Genomic DNA, 24,496 nt, shown 5'->3' on the forward strand with positions numbered 1-24,496 from the left:
TCCCAACTCAAAAGAATAAAGCTCTGTTCATCTATTTTGTGGTAGTGTTGTGTAAATCCCCTGAGCTGTTTGTACACACTTGTCAATTCAGAAAGAATGTCAGCATCTATAAATAAGCTTGTGAACTAACTAGCTAGCTCGCACAACAGTAAACAATGTAACAAGCTAACCTGCTAACACGAGAGCTAACTTGCTCACATGTGAGGGATATTTGTTTTGTTTTGGATAGTTGTTTTATTTTATAAAAAAAATAATAAAAGGAGTTTGCATTGTGCAGCAGACAATGGCTAGGTGAATTTATAACTAGAAAACTAGTATGCTCACTTATTAGTAGGTTAGCTCATTAGCTTGCCTACTAGCAAGTCAGCTCGCTTGCTAAATTGCTAAATCTTTCCGAATTTATAAGTGGGGACAATTACATATCCTTTTTAACCTAACAATGGCTGACTTTGTTTGCTTGTTCTTACAAAATAAAAAAATTAAGGAGAAAAATTCAGAAAACACTAAGTCTTTTGGAAAAGAGTTTTTCAGAATGCTTGACTGATTGATTGTGGAATATTTAAAGGCCCTACATCAGCACAAAAGTGTTTTCAGATATATGTTGTCAGGTTTACTGTGTATTGGGTGGAGCAATGTTTGCTTAGGTGAATATATACTTATACTATATAAGGAAAACCGTTTCAACAAAGAATCATTAAAGTGTGCGTCGCCCTGACAGTTACAGAGACAGAAAAGTGTGTCCGGCCCACGCAGTCCTGAGAAAACGTCTAATCAAGATACAAGCATCACTTGAACTTCCTGAAAAACTGCTTATTCCAAAAACAATACATCTTTGCTGATGAAAGAACAAACAAAAATACACACACACACACATCTTTGCATAAATTTGGGTGACAGTAGACATTTGTGGGTTTAGACTAAAAATGCTGCCTTTGGAAGAGGGTGTTTATCAGGATGAAGATTCAGATTAGATGAGATGCTGACTAAACAATATTATCATCTACCTTCTCATTAGCAGGAACCATCTTGAAAGAAACAATAGTTCTGAAGGAAAATGTACTGACAGATGCATTTGTGTTACTTTTGGACTTTGTCATACAACGCTCCATGCTGTGCAGTGCTTTACACACACAACAGTTTACAACAGAGCTGTGAAGCAAGTTTGCTCTGATGCAGATACTGTATATGACAGAAACTCCCCTGCATTACCAAAAATAATTATTTGGTCTATATCAAGTTCACGAAAGCCTTATTCAGCCTTTTTCATTGTACTAATGTTGATAATGAGATAATGACTAATGTTGATGTTGAGATCTCAAGAAAGAGACACAAGTGTCAAAAACAGAACATTAATTAATTAATTCCTGCTACTTTATATATTTCCGGTCCACCAAAACTGTGCTCAGCTCAACTCCTTTTTGATCATTTTACATTTGTGTTATTATACTCTCCTTGTCTTTGCCTATGCTAAATCTTACCACTTTTGCTGCTGGAATGACCTATTTTCCCTAAAGGAATCAATAATTCTAACTCAATAGCCTAATCTAAAGACAAATGTTGCTCTACACTGCCACTGGCTACATGAGCCTTGTAACCCAGATGCCAAATGTGCAAATCAGTAAAAACTACAGATGTCGCTTTGGAATAGACTACCGCAGAATGTCACAAATGAAATAAAATAAGTGAGGTATTTCCAGTTGTAGTTGTTGACATTGTAGTCAGATAAAAATCACAAAGCATAGTATCCCCGGACGGGGGTCCAGATGTTATAATTAACAATGTCCAGACATCTCCCACTAAAAATGCTGACATGATGGGCTGAAATCCAGGACCCTAAAACAGAATTTGTGGGAACATTATCAGCATAGGGCAAATAATCAAGTTTTGGGGGCTGTTCCCAGAAAACATGTTCGTCTGTCACTGTTTTTATCTGTTACAGCGTTGGGTTGGTCGTCATAGACATAGAATGTGACGTGCTTTTTTTTCTTCCAAATGTTACAAGATTATTTTCAGGTACAGTAACATTGATTTTTGCGGATTAATCAATTAGGAATTCAGTGTCCTAGCCTAAGCAGTGGCAGCCACCCCAGCCGCCCACAAAATGATTTTCTGTTGATGTAAAGCAACAAAAAGCAAAGGAAACAGATGTCCTAGTTCTGTCTACACTGATTAATTGCCAAATAACCTCTGGGGGGGTGTAGTGAAAAAATTACGAAAACTAAAAAAACATGTCTATGGGTAAACATATAAAGGATGCAGTTTCTTACTCACAACAATTGCTGATTCTTCAGATGACACATACTGTAAAGTTATGTGAGTCTTATACTGCATATGTGTTCTTCAGAGGTGGTCATTGAAAGTTATACCGCTCTTTCTTTAAAGGCAAATAGAACCCCCTCCCTTTGGGGAAACTGCCCCATGATCAGAGTTTAGAGGTAGCCGACTAAACACACAAATTACATGCGACTACATTTTTTTTTATTTTAACAGTACAAACAGTAAAGACCAGGAACAATAACACCATAGATAGCATATATACATTATATAGGGCTGGGTATCTTTCAAAATTTTTCGATACCAATACCAATACTGTGACTTCGATACCGGTTCCTGAACGATACTTTTTTCTATACCAATTTTAAGATTAAGAAATTTAAGAAATTACAACATTACATAATATATATTTATTTTCAGATCCTACTACGTGATCCCCGCCTTATGCATTTTTCTTGTGTAACGTTAGAATGCCAACATATTACAGTTTTTTACAATCACTTTGGCACTAATTTCAGAACCTTGACGTCATTTTTCAAAACTCTAGACACAAAACTCACAACCAATGATCAAAATGCAAATTTTTTCAACACTTGTTTTAATTGCTTGGATACAATACACATAAACCTAACTACTATTTCAAAAAGCAATTCACACATTACATTTCAGATGATTGTCTATTCATTTCATTACAATCATCTACTATCAATTCATACAACTACTCAAAATGATAAGTAACTGTTGCATTACTCTTGCATAGTTGTATGGAAACAGACAAACACTATTCCATGTTTAGATCATGAAAGTTTCAAGATAACGAGATTCATTGTCACCAATTAGCGTGAAGCATGGACCAATTAGACTACATTATCTATGGATGTAATATTTCATCATCATTCTTTAATGTTATGTACTACTGTTTACCAGACACTGTTTCTATGGTCCCATGTACCACCTTTGAAACTATTTACAGTATTGACAGTACTGCACTGTATGCATGCAGACCCTTGGAATTGCTTGTCCAATTCTGCCAAATCATTACTGATGATTGAGATATATACTTTATATATATATATATATATATATATATATATATATATATACTCATACCACATTGTTAGCCATGCCCAAAGGTCTTTTCCAAGATGTATGGCTAATGAAAACATCCATTGTGATGTAGATCATAACCTGTGGCCAAATCACCAAGACAGAGTTGATGAAAATGTAGAAGTACAGTAATCACTTCTTTGTTTTTACAGTACAAGCAAGTTGAGGAACACTGCATTTGATGTTTTACAGTACTGTCTTTTCTTTTCTATTTTGTAGCTAATTATTTTGCTTTGATTCAAATAAACATATGTTGTGATCGAACTGTATTGTTTTTCATCAACACATTTCAGATTTTGTTCAATGATTCCACTGTGTTTGTAGTATTCTCTCTACTACTGCAGTACTTTTACAGGGATGTATTTACATCTAGTACCATAATGAAACATGTATCACCTATTTTGTACTACAATATTTAATGATTGTACCAACAATGACACGGTGAAACTATGGGTAGCTTGTGTGTGAGTGATCTAAAGTAATGTTTCAATGGTATTTCACAATCGATTAGTTTTTTGAACCAATGGTTGTGCATGTGCAATATTTCTTTAAAGATATGAATGCACTATGCAATGTTTTGAACATTGGACAGCCTGTGTTACAAGTGATGACCGTTTTGAGTTTTGTGTCTAGAGTTTTGAAAAATGACATCAAGGTTCTGAAATTAGTAGCAAAGAGATTGTAAAAAAACGGTATTAGATCTTGGTAGAAGCATGCTGCATGCTTATTGGCTCAATGACGCTTCTGAGATTTAGACCATAGGTATTGAAAGTTGGTATCGAATGATGAGGCATTTTTCGATACTCAATAATTTAATGGCAATTCGGTCGGTGCATAAACAGTACTAAATTCGGTAGCGAGCTATATGAATATGAATGAATATATGGAATGAACCTTGAATATATTGACTGAAAGTCTGAATATATGGAATGAACCTTGAATATATTGACTGAAAGTCTGAATAATTTGAATGAGAGTCTGAATATATGGAGTGAATGTCTGAATATATGGAATGAAAGTCTGAATATATGGAATGAAAGTCTGAATTTATGGAATGAACCTTGAATATATTGACTGAAAGTCTGAATATATTGAATGAAAGTCTGAATATATGGAATGAAAGTCTGAATATATGGAATGAAAGTCTGAATATATTGAATGAAAGTCTGAATATATATTGCAAAGTGTATATAGTGCAGTTGGATTGTATTATATTGAGAGGTAGGGTGGGCAAAAGTGAATTAACACCTGTGAGACAGTGTCAACAAAAACTGAACATTATAATCTTCCAAATTATATAGATGTACCTATGTGTATAGTTTATGCTATTGTGTATGAGCTTGTTTAAGGTATTTGGGTGAACGAATTTAGGGGATGCCAGGAAGGGAAGAAGAAAAGAAAGACTACTACAACTTAAGAGAAAGAAACAACATCAGGAACAAATGTTGTCCAACATAAATAAATACATTTAGTTTGGAGGTAAGTAAGAGATATTTTTTTCACAGTAGCTTGATATTTTGGCATTTGGATATTACATAACTGTAATATCCAAATGCCAAAATAGTCAAATGCCAATATAGGCTTCATTTATATAAACATGTATATACACATAGATACTTGATATTTCCTATGACAGTAAAAACTACATACATGTATGAAAAACTTTAATTTGGCTAAATTAATCTTTGCCTTGTTAATGTGAACTTTCATTCTTGATACATGTAAAATCAGTTAGGAGATTCTGTTCCCTTTTTAACACACTTACACAGCCATTACTGACATGTCAAACATAGCTAACTCCTGTATTTATTTTAAAGTATTTATTAAGCTTAAAATATCATTTGTAATATCAATAGTCACTGCGGCGAATCCTTTCAATAACCACATTATTGTATTGTAGTTGAAGATATCAGGGTCTAAAACAGGTTTATATCAAACCTTTATAATACTGAATACAATATGTGAGCCTAGTCCAATGATGATAAAAGTAAGCCGTTTAGTACGTGCTTAGTGGAAGCTGAAAAACTCCTATCAATCTGACAAAAGTGATATTGATATGTTCTAATAAAAAGAAGCTGTATGGATAGTTACAGAATTGTAATTCAGATTAGTTGCACGAGCTGTCCAATTTACATTATTTACTTATGTTGTCTAATTGAAATCCTTTCCTTCTCAACAGATGTTGAAGATAAAGGCAGATTTGAGTATCTTGTAAAATCCAATCCTTTATCCTTGCAACCTTGTTAACACTTTTAAATTAGACCTTTTTCAAAATTGTCCAAAGCATGATTACTATAGCTAGCTATTACACACCTAAATTAAGATTGTTACATCCGTTCCTATTCCACAAACATGTTTAATTTGTTGCTTTTAATCATTCTTGTACCGTAAATTGATTATCTCCTGTTGCTGAGTGCAATGTGACACCCAACAAATTTAATTTAAGCTCCACTTTTAGGCATGTGACAACAAAGCAGCCTATCGATTGGAGGCAAATGTGGTATTGATCTCTTTAAGTCAGTATCCTCTTTTTATATATATTTTTTAAAATTATTTATTATTCATATGTTCATACTGTATTAGCTTAGAACCCACCAACCTTATCTGTACATATTCACATTGCTTTTGTGGCCAATTGTGACGCATTCCTGGGTACTTTAGGATAAATTAAGCTGCAGCATCACCCGTAACCTCCCCCACATCCTAATCCATTGCTTTGGTTTCCTGCTCTCTTGATTGAATCAGTAACACATAGTTTCTCTAATTTTCTTGATTTTAATATTTACTAATGTACATTTACATAAAAAAATGCTTCCATATGGGAAACTGCCATCATGTGTGTTTATCTTTAAGTTTAAGTACAGCATGATGAAAGGTTACTATTTCTACAGGGTACTGTATCTAATACTACAGATCAAAGATCGAGCAGCAGTACTTGCTTAAGAAAATTGGCTTTTACAATATCTGTGCATTACGAGAGACACATTATATTATACATAACCACTATTTCACTGACAGGCTCTAAGTGAAAGAGAGAGAGAAAAGTGAGAGAAGATGAGTTACGATCATTCAGCCATTCACCTTGCCCAATTAAGCAATGACAAGTAATTGTTCAAACAAATTGCAACAGGACATATCTGAGGCTCTCAGGGGTCATTTGCCTGATGTCAAATAATAAATAAAGACATAACTGGCTGACACGCTGCACACGGGTGTGAAAGATTAAACGGCCATATGGATAGAAGCAGGAACATCGCTGAGTGTGCTGTGATCTCTTCCCCGGGTGACAGCAGCCATTTAGAATACAGATGTTTAAATGTCTCCCTGTTGCTATGTGGGGAGACCTGCTTATCCCTAATCCAATCACCACATCCAACATTTTTACATCAATTTACCTTGTATCCTTTTAAAAGGATCTGTAAAATGATATTCTATGTGTTTGTCAATATCATTACATTTCATAAAAAGACCAAAACCAACAATGAATTGATCCAACTAACAAGTATTGCCTGTGTAGCTAAAAATTGATATAGCTGATTCTCTGTATTATTTAGCTCCATACATTGTTGTCCAAAAACTATTAAAAACACATCAATGAGCCTTTACACTATTTGAATTGTAACCTCATCATAATAAAGATGGCCACTGTGGTTTATTTCAAGTCAAGGCCACATATACCGTTTTACTGTTTTTAATACAGCTGATTAAGGAAGCTATAAAGCCTTTAAGAAAATGAAGCTATACATTTGTGAGCTGTTTTTAAGCAGGGCCTAATGGGCTTGTGGGAGGGAAGTCAGAAACTATTGAGAGATGGACTAACACATTGCTGGTTTGGGGCTTTTCCCAGGATTCGTCGAATATAAGAAACAATGCCAGCTTTATCTTTAATAAATTATTCAAAGAAACAACTTCTGATGAACCTAAAAGATATTTCCTTGTAAGAATCAGTTGATACAGTATGTTTAGGCTCCACCTTCTTCATATTTTAATTTCTGTTGCCAGGCTTAACCTCAACCCAGTCTAATATTGTCTGTTCCTTTCGGTATCTAGAAATAAATCAGCCAGGAGCAATGCAGAGTTGTTTGTGTTCCCCCTTTCGTCCTCTTCATTTTACATTCCCCACATGCGCTGATTCCTACCAACTCTGTGGCTAATGCTTGTAATCCTCCTCATCAAGCAGGGACGGCAGTTACTCCATTAGCAGAGTTTCTCATGTTGATGTCAGGCAGGCCATTGGTTTGCAAGGGAATCTTGTTAGGGTTCTTATTGACATTGTGTTTCATTAACTTGATTAATGCCATCTATTGGGGCATGCTCCACAGTAATCAACATCTCTGCAGAGAGAGGCTGTCTGCAGTCAAATATGAGACTCTCTGGTCTTCTTCTGTCCACACTTGACTGGCCTCTCTGTGTCCTGTTTGTTTCCAAAGGCTGCACTCAAAAATAATCTTATATTCATGAATACCAATGTAGCAAGCAGTGAGAAACCATTGTGTAACCCCAGATGACCATTATGAACTTTCCATTTCAGAAACTGTGTGTGTGAGTTTCAGAAAATAGGCCCTCTTAAATTAAGGAAATAAAGCATCTTGTGTCCATACCAGAGAGGAATACATCAGTTAAAAGGTGCTCCTACTAAATTATTTGGTGATATAAATGCTCACTGTCCTGATGTTTGCTTTGATTTCTTCACCATTTAAATATAATTACAAGATATGCATTGCCAGGAAAGCCTTCTATTAGTGTGGCTTTAAAGAAAAGGTCAAGAAATGTTTTTTTGTCTAATATCAGTTTTAAAATCCTACACACCACACTCTAATTTAAATGTATTAAACTGTCAATAGGATAGCTTCCAAGTTAACATTTAATAAGGACAACAGATATCTGATGTTTCCTAAAGTGTTTCTATAAGGCAAAAAGATTTCTTTCTCCATCTCTGTGTACCCTACATCTGCTCTTGTATCTTCCTTTAGGAGGGCTCAGAACCTGGGTCAGTGCATGAGGGATGAGAACTGCTCGCCCTCAAATACCCCAAGAAGGGGAACAGTGGAGGCCACTGATTCCCAGCTCTAGGCAATGTATGCCAGTAAAAAGAGATACAAAAGCAGATATCAAAACCTCCCACCTGGAATTCATATATACCTTTCATCATCAGTTATATTTGCTAGTGCTCTTAAGGGAGGGAGGGGAAAGCTGAGCTGGTGCAACTCCAAGCATGGGGCTGCTGGGTTGCCAGGGATGTTGCTGCTGTGGGAGATGACTCGGATAATTTGCATTTTCGGCTTACTTTCTTGGTACATTTTGCTCAAAACGATACTATCTGGCAAAGTAAGTGCGCAAGTGCAGCAATGAATTAACAGTATATACGCAATATAATATATCCGTTATTACATGGCTTGCTTCAATGCTAGATTCTGATTGGTCAATCATGGCATTCCACAGTCTATTTTTTCTGTATAACAGACCATTGCCATGGACGGAGTTCTGATCATAGACTCTGGAGGACTATTTTTAAATCAATAAGCAACATCAGCGGCAAAGTTAACCGTCCCGACCGGGACGCAGGCGTTATCAGCGGGTAACCTCTGTATAAGAAGCTGTGCAATAAGCCGTGTGGTAAGCCGTGTGATAAGCGGGATAATGTAGTGCGAGCCAGTCATTATTGCAAATTAGAACCCCGACACGGTGATGCAACACTTCAACAGAAAGTTCCACATCAGCTGCAGCCATCTTGGTTGTCGTGGTGGTGTGAAAATGCCTCAACGGTGCACCTCTTTACTATTTACTTTACTTTAGCTAGGTTTATGCTCGCCGAAGTGTCCCCAGCCTGAGGATGTGCAAACCAAAAATGTCGTCATCACATATTTTGCGTAAAGCGCGAAGGCTCCACAAGTTGTCAGTCAATGTCTGAAACCTGCCCAATATGAGATAAACTGTTGTGATTGGGCCCGTCCACGATCTGGCCAACGGAAAATCTGTTCGAACAGGAGGGGGGTGCATCTGCCATAGCAAATAAAACATTAGCTCGCAGATTCGTCTGGTTGCTAATCGTGGCCAGGACACTCTTGAAAATGTATTTTTTTTTTTACAAACAACGAGGCTTTGCTGGATAAATAAATGCAATTTCAATAATAATATAGCAGTACTGTGGCAGAACAGATTGAGTGTAGACACTGATAGGGGGCTGCTGCTGCCGATGTGCTTCTTTCACTGCATAGCCAGAGAAGAAGGCATAAAAGTAAACTGTGTGTAGGGCTGCAGTGGATCTTTGGATCTAATGGAGCGTTAAAGCCATTCACATCATCCTATACTCTTTCCAGGCCTCTGTTAGTGCTGTGATCGTACATATTATAGTGTGTAATCTCTGGCTGTTTGCATGTTCTGGGATCAAATCTAACATTTGACCTCACCAATTGATTTTTGCTTGCATATCCTCGAGCTTCACCAATTTTCTGCAACACAGAACGTTCGCATTGGTAATATCTTCCCACGCCCGGTGCTCGACATCCAGCAGGCTAATGATTTATGAGGCCAAGTGTACTCACCGTCCTCCCGAGACTTCTGAATGAAAGCATCAATGCCGCTTTCTCCGTAGTTCCCCTCTGAGGCCACTGTGGAGACATAGTTCCAGTGCATGGATTTGACAATGTCCACCATGGCCTGGGCCTGGTAGGTGTCTGGAGGCACAACACGTGAGAAGAAGTCGTAGCGGGTGTTGTCACTGAGCTCTGGAGCAGTGGAGGCGTAGCTCACCTGGGGGATCTGCACAGGAAAAAACAGTAATATTATTTTAAGCTTAAAGTAGCATCTAGTGACAATAGTTACAGGAAGGGAGTGAAGAATATAAGGGTGAGGCCTCTTTGTTTTGCACCTTTCAACAACAAGGCAATTCAAAGTGCTTTACATACGACATAAAAGACATTAAGACACATATAATGAAATAGAACATAAAAATATATAAAACAGATTAAACGGGAATAAAAATTACAGTGCAGTGCAAGATATGAATAAATAGTCCCACATATAATTGAATAAAATGCAGTGGTAAACAGAAATGTTTTATGATTTAAAAGAAAAGAGTTATTGTACCTTAAGTTTTATTTGAGAAAAAGCTCCGGATATGTGGAGCATAAATGTGAATGCTGGTTCTCCGTGTTTAGGTTTGACTCTGGGGACAGACCTGTCCTAGATCATCTAAGTCTCTGGGTCTGGGCGATTTATAATGTAGCAGCAGATCAGACATGTATTTTGGCCCTAAACCATTTAGAGCTTTCTAGACCAACTGTAGTGTTTTAAAAGTAAATTCCTTGACAAACAGGAAGCCGGTGTAAAGATCTGAGAAATTGTGAGTGATGTTATTCACTTTGTTGGTCTTAGTGGTGACTCGAGCAGCAGCGTTCTGAATCAGCTGCAGTTGTTTGAATTTTTGCAGAGACCTGTAAAGACAGAGTTAAGAGTAGTGAAGATACATTTTTGAGGTGATGATAGGCAGATTTTGTAACTGTCCGAGTGGTCTCGCAATGCCAGACCTTCCTCCACAGCGCTGCGAAGGAAGGTCTGGCTAGTTCACACAGCATTCCAGGATGGGAGAAAAACCTGCTCTGGTTTATTGGCATTTCTTTTAACCACTCACAATCGTCATGTGTGGCGCTAAGCACCGAAAGGAGCCACGGTGCAAAATAGCCTCGGGAAGGAACTTGTTTTGGTGGAACGTCTACATTCAAAGGTTGTTTTAGTCATGCAATAGAAAACTCAGCTTGGACAGATAGTCTAGCTAGCTGTCCGGATTTACCCTGCAGAGATCTGAGGAGCAGTTAAACATAGTCCTCATAAATCCACCAGAGTTACGGCACAAAGAAAGCGGAAGGTGACGGACATCCAGCTCAAAAGAATCACATCCGGTGGAATTTCCGGAGGCACCGGAGCAATCCCAGAAGTGGAATGTCGTGGATATAGACTACTGTCCGAGTGACTACATGACTACTATATGACTACACCAAGTGATCTGGTTTGGTGGTCTATAACTTTAGCGACTAAAGCTGGGCTCTGACTTTTAATTGCTCTTCTTCCAAAAGCAAGTATTTCTGTTTCATTTTTTACAAAGGAAAAAACATGAGACAAATAGAAAATAAAACCAGAATTTCAGGGAGAGGTCTGATGACAAGCTTCCTTCCTTTTGAGACTCAAAACAGAGATAGTGATCCTGAACCCCCACCGTGCCTTTAAACACCCAGCCTCAGTACTCCCTGATGCTGCAGCAGGCTGGACGGTTCACAAGCTGAGACTATAAGCATGTCACACTCATAAGTAGGGGTCACTTGCTAAACATGTCTCTTTGCATCTTAGCAAAGCATGTTTTACACACTACTGTGCTGGATTAACTGTAGCTTCTTACTTTGATAAAAAGAAAAGATCCACTGCTACAGGGTACACAGTAGTACCTTTTATGATAATAAAGCTTTTTAAATGCGAGAACTTGCATCATTGCAGGCTTCGGTTGCTCAAACTCAACTTTACTGATTCGTGTGCTGAAGACAAACATTACATAAGGAACTTGAATAGAAAAATAAATAGGTCAGCTAAAGCACAAAGCCTGTCTTGAGAGACCATCATTCTAAATTTTCTGGTGGTGGTTGTTGTGTTTCAACACAGGGGGCTGTTTTCCTGGGATTGCTCCATGTCAGTTTTTGTAATAGGTAAACTGTGTTCATGTAAATGGAATCTTTCATCCCTATGGCACACTGTGATTCACCAAACAGACGGCCGGGGTGATTCCTGGTAATGATACACAGTGTGCTTTTGATGAGGAGCTGTCGTCATGTTTTTGTGCCTTGAAACAAAATGAGGAGAAGGTACGCTCAGTGAAACATGATCCTAATGAAAAACAGCCCCGTTCTCCCTCTGGATGCATCTTTGCCACATGCAGCATTTCATTATCACAGACAGCAGACCCGTAGGCTGGGACACACACACACACACACACCTATAACCCTTGATATTAAACAAGCATGTTCCATAAAAGGTAAAAAGGTAGCACAACTCAGATTTAAAGTCGAGGAGGACAAAATACTCACATTTTGCCTTTCATAAGGCCTTGATAAGTGCCTTATCTGCCTTATTTCTATTATGAAGTGAGCCAATAAAACAACTGGAATGTGAGTATTTTGTCTTCAACTTTAAATATACTGTAGATGCTTTTTTTTAAACATGCTCATTTGATTTTGATTGATTGTTCAAGCGCAAACTCCTTCTCCTACCTTGATATCAAACATCTGACATAAAGGCAACCTCCTCCCATCAACATAGACACTGTTGGGGTCCAACTCACTTATTTGGGTAAAAATATTTTATTCAATTTGATTTAGTGTCAAATCATAACAGCTTTTATCTCAGTACACTTTACAGATACAATCTATAATTTACAGAAACCTAATAATTCCCCCACCGCGAACAACAGCTGCGGTGAGGAAAAACTTCCTTTAAACATGCAGAACCCTCTGGCTGAACATGGCTCTGGGGGTTGGGGCAGAGAGAGAGAGAGAGAGAGAGATACCAAAATATATAAATACAATTTAACTGGAGTTTTATCATGACTGGCCATAGGCCACAGAATGCCTGTGAAAAATTTACACAAAGATTCAATACAGACTAGAAAAAAGAAAAATGTGTAAAGAAGGTTAGTTAGAAGGGATGTAAACAATGATCTGGGTGATATTAATGAGTTTGCATACTGTTTGCATCATTTGTGTAAAATTTATGGATTTGGGACACAGCTTATTTTTTTTTATTTTTTTTGGGTGGATATTTGGACATAAGTGTGTGATGTGTCCGTTTTTTTTATAAATTCACACCAAAACCAAAAGTTTTGATATGTAAACCTCATTCGATGCAGAATCTGGGATTAAAAGTGCTGATTTCTCAGACAAACGTAACAAAGCGTAGCGTTATGAGCACCATGGCCAACCCGCAGAAAGCGCACGCTGTGATACTTCAGCTTGCGTCATATTTACATATTTAATCAGTGGCTTTCTCCGCCCACTATACCGTAAATTGCGCTGTAGCAAAGCGTTAAGTACTTGTGCTATGATACGGCTGAGTGCAGACTGCGATATTCCCAGTGCTGATGCTAAGACTGTTTGAAATGATCCTGATGCCAATATTTGTAATGTAGCGAGGAGTTTAACAACTGCTGGAATGGAATGATGGAATGATTTCTCCCAGTAACTGTAATATTGCATGGCTGCTTAATCTGTAACGCTTAACGATCTTCTCGTTTGGCCTATGACTTCGTCTTGCTTGGATTACTGCTGCCATTTCACAAGGAGGCATATGCGAGGAAACCCGCTTGCGGCTGGTTTACACCTGCTTTTAAGAAGCGGAGAATTTTCACCGCAAAATAGAGGCACGCTTTCACGGGTGGTTTTTGTACATATCGCGGAATACATAATTAGGCGCACTTCAGGACCAGCACCTGAAGATTATTCCCTGAGAGAGCCTTAGCAGAGGGAAAAACATGAAATGATGTGGAAAACATAATAATGGAACTAAGTGTATTCATGGACTGAAATGTGTAAGTACTTGCCTAACAAAACCTAACATACTACTGAGGTTATTCAGGGAATAAAGAGAAGAAAACGTGAGGTTATTTAGGGCATAAAGAGAAGAAAACGTGAGGATATTTAGGGGATAAACAGAAGAAAACTTAATAAAAGGCTCCTTGTATTTTCAGTACTAGTTTTCAGTGAAAATTAACACACAATATGTAATGTAATTGGAGTTACTGTTTTGTTATGTTATTGTAATTAAAAATGGTTCCACTAATTAAGGACTTGGTTTGTTGCCAGATGTGTTGCTTTTTTCTTCATCAAGCTACCGTTTAACTGTTCCCTCCTATATCAGGCATCACATGGATCTGCACTGCACCAAGTGTTTCATCAAAATATACCAGAAACCGGGTTGCCTGCTGAAAACGGAATAACTAAGTATGCGCGACATGTGCAGTTAAGGTCTAGAGAGCATCTTGTTATCTACCTTGCATCTGGAATGAACAAAAGTGTGTTATTTTGAAGGAAATCCTTCAACAGAAAATGAATCATAGGTGAGAGTGAAAAAGTTTGTTCCCCTGCCTGGCATGTGACTTTCTCATGTAACACCCAGCACGGTCTATGCTGAGGACTCAGCAGAGTGCAAAGCTGTTTAATTGTTTTGACTATTAGCAGGTACACTTTTGGGCCAAAAATAGCAGATTTCTGTAACACTAAATCAGTTTCTATGAAGGTGACAAGTTGACGTTTGCTGAGAGAGATGTGAAAATGTTCCATCTGGACCAGAATATTGCATGATCTCACTTATCAACCATCAGTTTGCGAGTGCAGGGGGAAAATACTTATTTTATAAAAATAGTTATGCATGTGATGGAACTTCACATGTGGTGCATGCTATTATGTCTATTTGACTGTATAAAAAAAAGCTTTTACTGTAGCACCTGTCTCTGCTTGTTATCACATTTGAGTGTCAAAACTTCGCAGTAACACAAATAACTCATATTACCATATGTGATGCCCTTCGGTGTCATTTAAGTGTTTTTGCTGTCTACATTGAGGAGGTGTGTCTTAACTTGTGCCTAGTGTTCGCAGGTTACTAATTAGAGTAACTCAGCTCAGCTGGGTCTGGTGTGCTGAGGCCACTTAAGCTGCAGTGTACTCTGTCTCTCCTCTCTGCTCTGGCTGTGCTCCACAAGCACACCAAGGTTTGGTTATGTTTGGTGTTATGTTGTCCTAGGTTTGCTTTTTGCTGAGTTTACACTTTACAACACCAACACACACACTCACCTATTTCACTGATGCACATCCTACACCACTGATGCTACTGATTTCCACATCCCATTTTGTATATAGTTAATTTGGTCTAATTTGGTTCAATTTGGTTTAATAAAGTATTGTTTAAAGTGCCCATATTATGAAAAAAACACTTTTTCTGGGATTTGGGGTGTTCTTTTGTGTCCCTGGTGCTTCCACACACATACAAACTTTGAAAAAAATCCATCCATGCTGTTTTGAGTGAGATCTGGTTTCTGAATGTGTCCTGCCTTCAGTCTCCTAGTGAGCTGTTCAAAATCGGCTCGGACTGTGACGTCACAGTCCGAAATGAGCTGGCTAACCACAACCGTTAGCTCGTAGCGTTAGCATTAGCATGCTAACGCTAACGCTAACGCTAGCATGCTACGTCGTTCTCAATAGCAAAGCACTGCTACAACACACACAAGTTCACCATAATCTACAAAAGAACTACTTACATGTGCGCCCTCATTTAGAAGTCTCCCAGCTAATCCTGCCTTGTAACTGACTGAAGTTGTAGAAACAGGCTTTCTTTTACTGTCTCTAGAGTTAGCTAGCTGACATGCTCTACATCTGAACTACTGAGCATGTGCGAGTGCAATCAAAGATAGTAGTGAAGAAGAAGATGAAAAGAGGTCTCACTCTGTATCTAAAACAGAAACCAGGTGAAAAGAGGATCTGCAGCAGTGAGAGAGAGCTGTGCAGTACAACAAAAATATGGTGTTTTTTGAAAATTAAACCATGTAAACCTATTCTGGTAAAACCTTAAAATACAGTTATGAACCTGAAAATGAGCATAATATGGGCGCTTTAAACATTTAACATGGTGTTGTCTCCCTCTTTGTTATGACCACCTGAGCCAGGTCATGACACCATATAACAATCTATTCCCTGAATCTGTGTGGAGATGCAACGATATTAAGGTGATCTAGCTCCATGATTCAACACCTCGCTCTGAAATGCCTGATTTCTAATAAAAAAATAGTACGAATTTAATAATTTATACTTTTATTGATCCCTTTAATTTCACTCTGTTATTAGAACACAGACTACACACAGGCCTGAAAACCACCCCCCCCCCCCCCCCCCCCACAACCAAAAAAAAAAAAAATTAAAATTAAGGGGCTGCAACTGCTAGGACAAGGCACCTCGCGCGAAAGGCGTTGGTGGGGTTGCTACCTTGCTCAAGAGCACCTTGGCAGTGCCCAGGGATGAACTGAGACATCTCCAGCTACCAGTCCACATTATGTACTTCAGTCCGTACGGCGACTTGAACCAGCGACCCTCCGGATCCCAACCCAACTCCCCACGGACTGAACTACTGCTGTTATGTTATGTTGCTCTGTTGATGACAGGACATTTAATAGTAACATTTTCAAATGTCCTAAGATCACTTTGGGTCCTAAATCCTCTCTGTTAATGATAATTCTGCACATACATATTGTGTGGCATACCTTTGTGTTGTTCCAGCATTATTTAAGACTTTCAAGCGACCACATTTATCTCAACTGCTGTTTGCTTTGTTGAGCATCCTGTTGAGATGAGGAGCAACTTAATGATGATAATGCTGGGTCCCGAGGTGTAGATGCAGTATTTTTCTGTGCAAATGATGCTAGCATGCAAAAGGGCTGACTATATTTGCATCTGTAATTCAGACACCTGACAGAGCCTTGTAACCTGCAGTGTGTTCCAAATGCAGAGCATCTGCTTCAATCAAGTTGTATATGGAAAACATGGATGGGTAAACAGTTTATCCTCACTACTTGGCAATCTCATTTCACCACAGAGAAATGTCGTTTTAAAAACGTAGCATAGCATAAGCTAAGCCAAGCTGTTTCCTTAAGACCAAAATCAATAACTGTATTACATTACAATATTATTGTGTTAGTCTGAAAAAAGCAAATCCTGTGAATTACTCTAATTACACTAAAAGTGAAAAACTAAAAAAAAAGACATTTACATTGTGATTAACATGCACACCATACAAATCCTGCCAATGGTTTCACACTAATCCACAGACTTACAGGTGGTGTAACGTGTAAAGATATGCAGCATTGCCAAAGTTTTATATGGAAGGAAATTCATTCAACATTTTGTTAGGCCTCAATGACACAGACAACGCATTCTGGTGAGTAACACTGAATGCAAACATAAGCTTTGTTTTATTTTACAAAAAAACTCCACGGGACACCTTTAATCAGAAATAATTGTTCATACACAGTGTAAAAGTTTCACAGCAAGGGCTCTGGGAACTCACTATCACTATCATAGTCCAAACAATAATTGTTTCATTGAGAAAATAATCAGCAAATTAATCAGTCATGAAAATAATTGTTAGCTGCAGCCCTAATTTTAATTGACACATCTTTCCACATTTGTAAACTAAAGTTTAATGTAGCAGCAGTAATGATTTAACACTGCTAAAATTTCTAAAATCGGCTTGACTATGGAAATATCTTTTATTCTCATGCTGCTGACTCTACCTCTCAACGACTCGATTATCACTGCTTTGCGTTTCATTACAGGAGACAAATATGGTACTTGTCACTGTGTGACGTAGAAAAAAGTAGGCTGGTTTTCACTATCAACATGAAGAGAACTACTTTCTATTATCTTTATTTATGAAGGTCTCCTGCTAAAGCTGCCTCATAATATCACTTCCATTCTCAAATTTAAAACTGCTGACCAAACCACATCTGAGGATTGTTCAACTGGAGTTACCCCTGAACTTCGGTAGACTGTCTTCCACTACTTTGCACACTATAAATGGAATGAATTAGAGAGGATTTAAAAAAAAAAAATAATGTCTCATGCCACTGGCCGATTTTTTACTTTTAACTTTGAATCTATCTTGACTGTGATAGTCTCTTATGCTCTATGTAGCCTCAAAAAGATCTTGTTCTCAGTGTGACTACCTGATTACATAAAGGTTAAATAGCTTATTAGATAACTTGTAATGTTTTTGTTCAGTTTAATCAATTACTATGTAATGGCTAAGACGTAATATTAGGTTTTAATTAAGTTTTAGTTTTCCAGCAGATCACATTACTCAACATGTTTTTGGTTCATGATAGGCATCTCTTTTTAACAAAATGAAAATTACTCTTAAATTATTATTATATAAATTAGATTAACCCCCAGCTTTCTCATCAGATAAGCATATCATTTCCAAATGGTAACATGAAAACATTTAGGGGAAAACCTGGGGACATGTTTATAACCAAATGCCAATGCTTGAAAGCAATTTCACCAACACCATCAGCATTTTGCAATTCTGCCTGCTGTCTTTAGACGAGTCATGATAATAATACACCAAAACATCTGCCAGGCTCCAAAGTCTGAACAGTTCAAGGTCTGCTTTTGCACTCCATGAACAGTTGGTTTTGAGCTACAGAACAGCAGAGCTCGCACTGCAAAAAGCTCCTCAGTCTCACACAGCGGAAGCTTTGTGTGTTGGCTGCAGTACAGCAAAGGCCGCATTATACCTAAGTGGGCAAAACAGCAGCATACTCACTATATTCAGGCAGAGATATAATGTCTGCATTTTTATGCTTCAGCTTCATGCAGATTAAATTTACTTTAATTGCAGCATCTAATTTATGTTGTTTAACTATCTAATGACCATTCACTACAGGAATAAAATCTGCAATGAAAACAACAATAATAATATTTTGTTTTCATGAATGCTCAGCATCTGCACAGACAGACAATAGAGACACACTGAGTCATTTCATTCACATACTGTAGATTCTTAATTGAATTTGAGGCTTGAAAGGAAGTTTGGGTCTGGACAGCGGCTGCAAAAATAAAGACAAGTCGTTTAAATTTTGCAGTAAGGGATGCGGGTGAACACTTTGAGTCAAACACACCACTTCAGTATCCAGGCTTTCTCCTTAATTGCTATCAGCTGCTGTTGACACTGAGGGGAGATTAAAGTTTCACTTTGTTACTGTCAGGGTAAGTGGAGCAGCAAATAGACGAGCCTCCTGAATAGAAAGCCAATTCCTGCATTATGATATAACAAAACAGATTCTCACTGCTCTGGGAATGAACAATGATTCACTGAACACAATGGGGACATTTGGCTATGATTCAGACCGATGCAATATAATATAAAGTACCTCTATAGTAGTGGAAATAAATTCAATAGCTTTATTAGATACTTGGACTTTCACAAAGGTGACTGTGTTCGTGTGTTTATTTTGATTGACTGCATATGAATAGGTTTTGGTCAACAGTTAATTGAGCTTAAATTGTAAACTGTGAGCCGACATAATGCTGCCTAATTCCAGTGCAGTCAGATATAGCCGCACAATGTGGCCATACTGTCCACTGTCAAATCCCATGGAAACTGCAAATAAAATCTCTGAGCATGCTTTAGACCTTTTCACAACATTTCCATCTCTCCGATCTAACCTTTAATATTTTGACATTGAAATTGAGAGAAGAAGGCAAAGCCAATAACACTGAGCTCATCCTGATTTATCTTCCACTGAGACTGACATCATTCCTGCTTCAATCATGCAGATCACTCTGGGGAACCAAAGTCTCTCCACTGCCTACCTCAGCTCTACTGAAGAGATAGTGACTCTTCAGTTCAAAAAGTATTTGTCAACTGAGCAGAACTTGCTGCTGATGTGAAGGATGAAGCACGATGAAGAAGTTGCCTCGAGAGGTTTGTCCTGAAACCTGGATAAAAACATCTAACTCAGTGATGTCAGAAATAATGTACAGCTGCCTTGATTTCTGAAATATTCTCCAGCTGAAGTATACACCCAACTTAAACCTATTCATGCTATATTAAAGGCAGGGACGGTAATGTTGAAAAGCTAGCAAGATTTGAAAGTAGCATCTCCTTGTGACTCCCTCTAACCCCTCCCCCTGCCCTGGGGGGAAAGGGACGCAATTTTACTTTATGTCTCTATCAGCGGTAAGCAAACACCTAACATTGTCATACCAAAGGTTTAAAACAAATACGACTACTGTTGGAAATGCGCCGAAGATGCACGTTGGGCTCAGGCTCATACAGGGGAGGGGCAGAGTACCTCAGCGGGGCTAGGAGGCTTTTCATTGGTTCTTTCCAAGGGGACCGTGAGGCAGTGATTGGTGGGCGTTTTTACAGGATTACAGCAGCTACAGATGACGGATCGTTTTCACACCTTTTTCAGAGCCCACCCTGTCTGGGTGTAAAGAACATTTCAATATCATCAATATATGAAAAAATGCATATTAATCAATAGTTTATTCCAACTTAAAGTCGTAATGTGTTGTGTGTATTGTCTCCAAAAGATGAAAACTTTTTCAGTGCTGAAGCCCAAAGCCCAGTTAACTGGGCTTTGGGTACTGGCCGACTGATCCGATTCCAGTGTAAGGAAGGGACTGGTTTCATTATTTTACGTGTAAGTCAACATCATTATGAGGTGCACCTGAAGGCACCATAAGTTTATGAGGGGATCAACACCATGAACTCCTATTAGAGCCCAAATGCTGTACCATTGAGTTTTTGTTTACATAACTGACGGCCCAGGGAAGGCAAAATGTTGCCACACCGTGACTTCAGGGAAGCAGGAGGATTTTCCAATTCTGTTGTTTCTCCATCATCTGCAACTCCGGTAGTGGCCATGATGTCTTGAAAAGTGCAGCTGCAGGCAACCGGTAAGCTAAAGTTACCCTATGTCTTTAGCTACATGCAACCTGTCAGCTCCATGTATTTTCTTTTGGTACTTATTTTGATGCCAATACGTATGTACTTTTACTTAAGCAAGATTTTGAATGCAGGCCTTTTTACTTGTAAGAGTATTTTTACACTGTGATATTGCTACTTTTTCTTAAGTAAAAAATGTGCATACGTCTTCTACCACCAGCAAAAGGTTAGCTTGACTATCACACATAAGCAACCCAGATAGTTACAGTAAAATGCTACCTTGGTATTTGGGTGTTTCTGTTTGCACGTCTGTTTTCTGGTGAAGGACTTTCTACTTATTGATTTTTGTGTCGCACCTCTGCTTTGCATGCTCAGATTAGCTCTACAAATTGTCATCCCTTTGATTTTGTCGGGAATTGATGAGACAAATGACCTTAATGTTACTGAGCAGGGCTTTGTGTTTGACCTGAGATTGATTAAAAATAAACGTTACTCAAATTAGCCTGCAAACTACAAACATTGGCTGACTTGGAGCTATTGTTAGTAATCCACATTGCTTTAGTGTTTGTTAAAGCTTATTGGACAAACTCCAGGAATTTCTTTAAACAGTTCCTACAGGAAAAATCTGCTTTGTGCTGCAGGAAAAGCTTAACTTTGAGAACTTGTAAATGTGATTTAAACCTGTGGCAGAACCTCACAGACCTATTAATGAGCTGTTCAATTCTTCCACCATAGGAAGGAGGAAGTCAATTAACCCTATTAATAATGACGGATAAATCAAGGTGTCACAGTGCAGTAACATTTAATGTAATTTAATGTTTCATCCTGTAAGTGAATGTTGTTTCTGTTTATGGCAGTCAGGGTTTGAAAGTCATTAAATGCAGGTACTTTTGTTTCTCTTTTAAATGTACTTGTACATCTTTAAGTAAAATGTATATTTAAAGCTAGAGCCAAACAGGTTTGCAGAATGCTGATTAAGCCAATCACCGCCAGGGAAAGCTCTCTGTCTCAGTATACCGAAATTGTAGTGTCTGGTATCTGTGGTTACATTTCTGCACTGGTGCACTGGAAGTATGCAGATACAGCTTATTTGTACTAAACTCCACAAATGGCTGGGTGATATGACAATACAGTACATACCATCAAATTATCAAATTTTGTTACTTTTATTTTATATTATTCACTATTTAATGTTAACCGTTTATTAGCCCAACATCATGTCTTTACAGCAGCATGGCTAACAACAACAACCAAAGCTTAAGTTACCCACAATCCATCAGGTGTATCTCAATTAGGGATCTAGTAGTAGCCTAAAATACATAACAATTTCTATACCGTTTCTATCCCTATTTCGAAAAACCAACAGCCTAATTGCGTTACATTATACATAGTATAATGTTATGCAATATTTTCATAATTTGGATGGCGATTTATGTTCTAATCCTTGCACGTTATGTTCATTTTGCAATAAAGTTCTTAATAAAATGAGAAAATTCTCAGCAGTTTTCATTTGTCAATTATTTAAATCACACAGGAGTATACAAAATAGGCTTCACCATGTGGTTATTACATACTGTATAGACTATTAAGTTACCAGAAAACACTCTGTATCGTGATATATATTGTTATCAAGATATGAAATTACCATATCGGGATGGAAGATTTTGGCCATATCACCCAGCCCTAACTCTACAACACTTGTGACCCATAAGCAGTCCACGACGTGTCATCAACCAACCTTGCTCCCTGTTTACAGTTCTTCACAGCTTAGCTCCTTATTCTGGCTCTCTGATTGGTTACACAGTATGTCAGTCTACCTGTATTACCCAATACCTTGACAGGTAGGAAGCGGGGCAGCATTGGATTGAATCTAGTCTGCATCCACGATGTTCCACTTCCGGGATTGCTCCGGTGCGGCTGGAAATTCAGCTGGATGTCCCTCTTTTCAGCCGGATGTCCGTTACCTTTCTTTGTGTTGGAATTTTAAATTCTGGTGGATTTAGGACTACAGTTAACTGCTCCTCAGATATCTGCAGGGTAAATCCAGACAGTTAGCTAGACTATCTGTTTTCTGTTGCACATTACTAACACCTTACTACTTTAGAAAAAAAAAAAACACTCCATTTTTTTTTTTAAGCACTTCTCATATGTGCTAAACATAGCACCCCATCTGCTAAAGACCTTATGACAGTGTGTGAGGAATCGACTCCATGCTATCTGGGTCTCTATGTCTCTGATTTCCTCTCTGTGTGCACCAAAGATGGCACCTCTAGTGACCTTTTATTCAAGCTGCTAAAGTTTGTAGAAAACATAACTGAGTCTATAGATGACACATGAGAGGGCTGAAACAAACAACTTCACACTCTATATGGTGCAGGCGAAGACTGATATCCCCAAAGCTGTACAGCATCATCTCTATCTGTAATCAGTGATGTGAATACACAACACAGGGGGGGAACAGGATGTCTCCAATCTGACCACAGAGGATGTTACTCCAGCACCATTTTTGGCAGCTCGGTGTGTCACAGTCAGTCCGGGTCCAGTCCTACAGATCCATCATTGAAAGCATTCTCACACCATCCATCACAGTCTGATATGGCTCTGCCTCCCACCGCTCCAAAGGGAAGCGTGTCATTCAAACCTCCAAGGTGGTTATTGAGTCCCGGCTACACTGCATCACACACACACCTTCAAAATAACAGAGTAAGGAAAAAGGAAAAGAAGATTTGCACCAACTGGGACAGCCACCTGTTTGACCCGTTCAGTTCATGTAAATCATCTGCCACCATGACTGTCTCTTCACAAAAGCAGACACTCTTCTTTTCAGACATGACATTCAAAATGAAGCGATTACTGGCACTTAAATATTAACATTATGGCTTCAGGCTGGTGGTTCAGGTTGTAGATATTAGTGAAGATGATGATTTCCAGCATTTAAAACCCATAAAACCAGATTTTTCTTTTTTTTTTGCTATCACCGATCACTACCAAGGTAAAAGAAAATGAATCGCGGCACGAAATGACCAAAGGGGGAAGCAGAGAAAAAGAGAAAGAAAACAAAGAAAGAAAGTGCTGTTGGCTTCGGGTGAAAAATATGCAAAATTGAGGGAATTATTTTCGAAACAAAGAGAGTGTGCTGCTTCAGCTAATATGAACGTTAGCAGCTGTCACAGAGCACTGTAGCGGCTAAATACATATGGTGAAACTGTTGTAATATGCACTGTGGCCGTGCATTGCTCTTTCCATGTTTTGGTGGAGCTGATGTATTATGTACTGTGCTTTAACGTCGAGCCTTTGTATTTGTGCTGGATGTGCCTTTAGCCACCGAATTTAGAGGGTCGGTTTATTATCAGAAGCATCTCTCAGTATACTAGTCATGAAAATAAAGGAAATGCATTGAATGAGAAGGTGTGTCCAATCTTTTGGCCTGTACTGTATATATATATATATATATATATATAAATTATTTAAAGCAAAGAAAGGATGTAATAATTAGAATCCTATAAGAACAGATAACACGTGAACACCTAATTGTAAAATGTAACCACTATTAAATTGTGAATTTGAATTCCACATATTTTCAAGACCCTCTCTTGGAATTTATATGGTTTGGATTCTGGGTAGATAGTTTAAA

At 38.2% G+C, this 24,496-nt stretch overlaps 1 protein-coding gene across 2 annotated transcripts in view; it reads right to left on the bottom strand.

The window, feature by feature from the left end:
- The window catches only part of LOC120557963 (metabotropic glutamate receptor 4-like), a 158,796-nt gene that overhangs the window by 85,852 nt on the left and 48,448 nt on the right, over nucleotides 1-24,496 (bottom strand). For both annotated transcript variants that reach the window (XM_039798712.1, XM_039798714.1), the window contains exon 2: nucleotides 9,927-10,143. In XM_039798712.1, coding sequence (XP_039654646.1) covers nucleotides 9,927-10,143 — 217 coding nt within the window. The remainder of the gene's footprint in view (nucleotides 1-9,926; nucleotides 10,144-24,496) is intronic.

Source organism: Perca fluviatilis, chromosome 4, assembly GCF_010015445.1.
Source record: "Perca fluviatilis chromosome 4, GENO_Pfluv_1.0, whole genome shotgun sequence".
Lineage (NCBI taxonomy): Eukaryota > Metazoa > Chordata > Actinopteri > Perciformes > Percidae > Perca > Perca fluviatilis.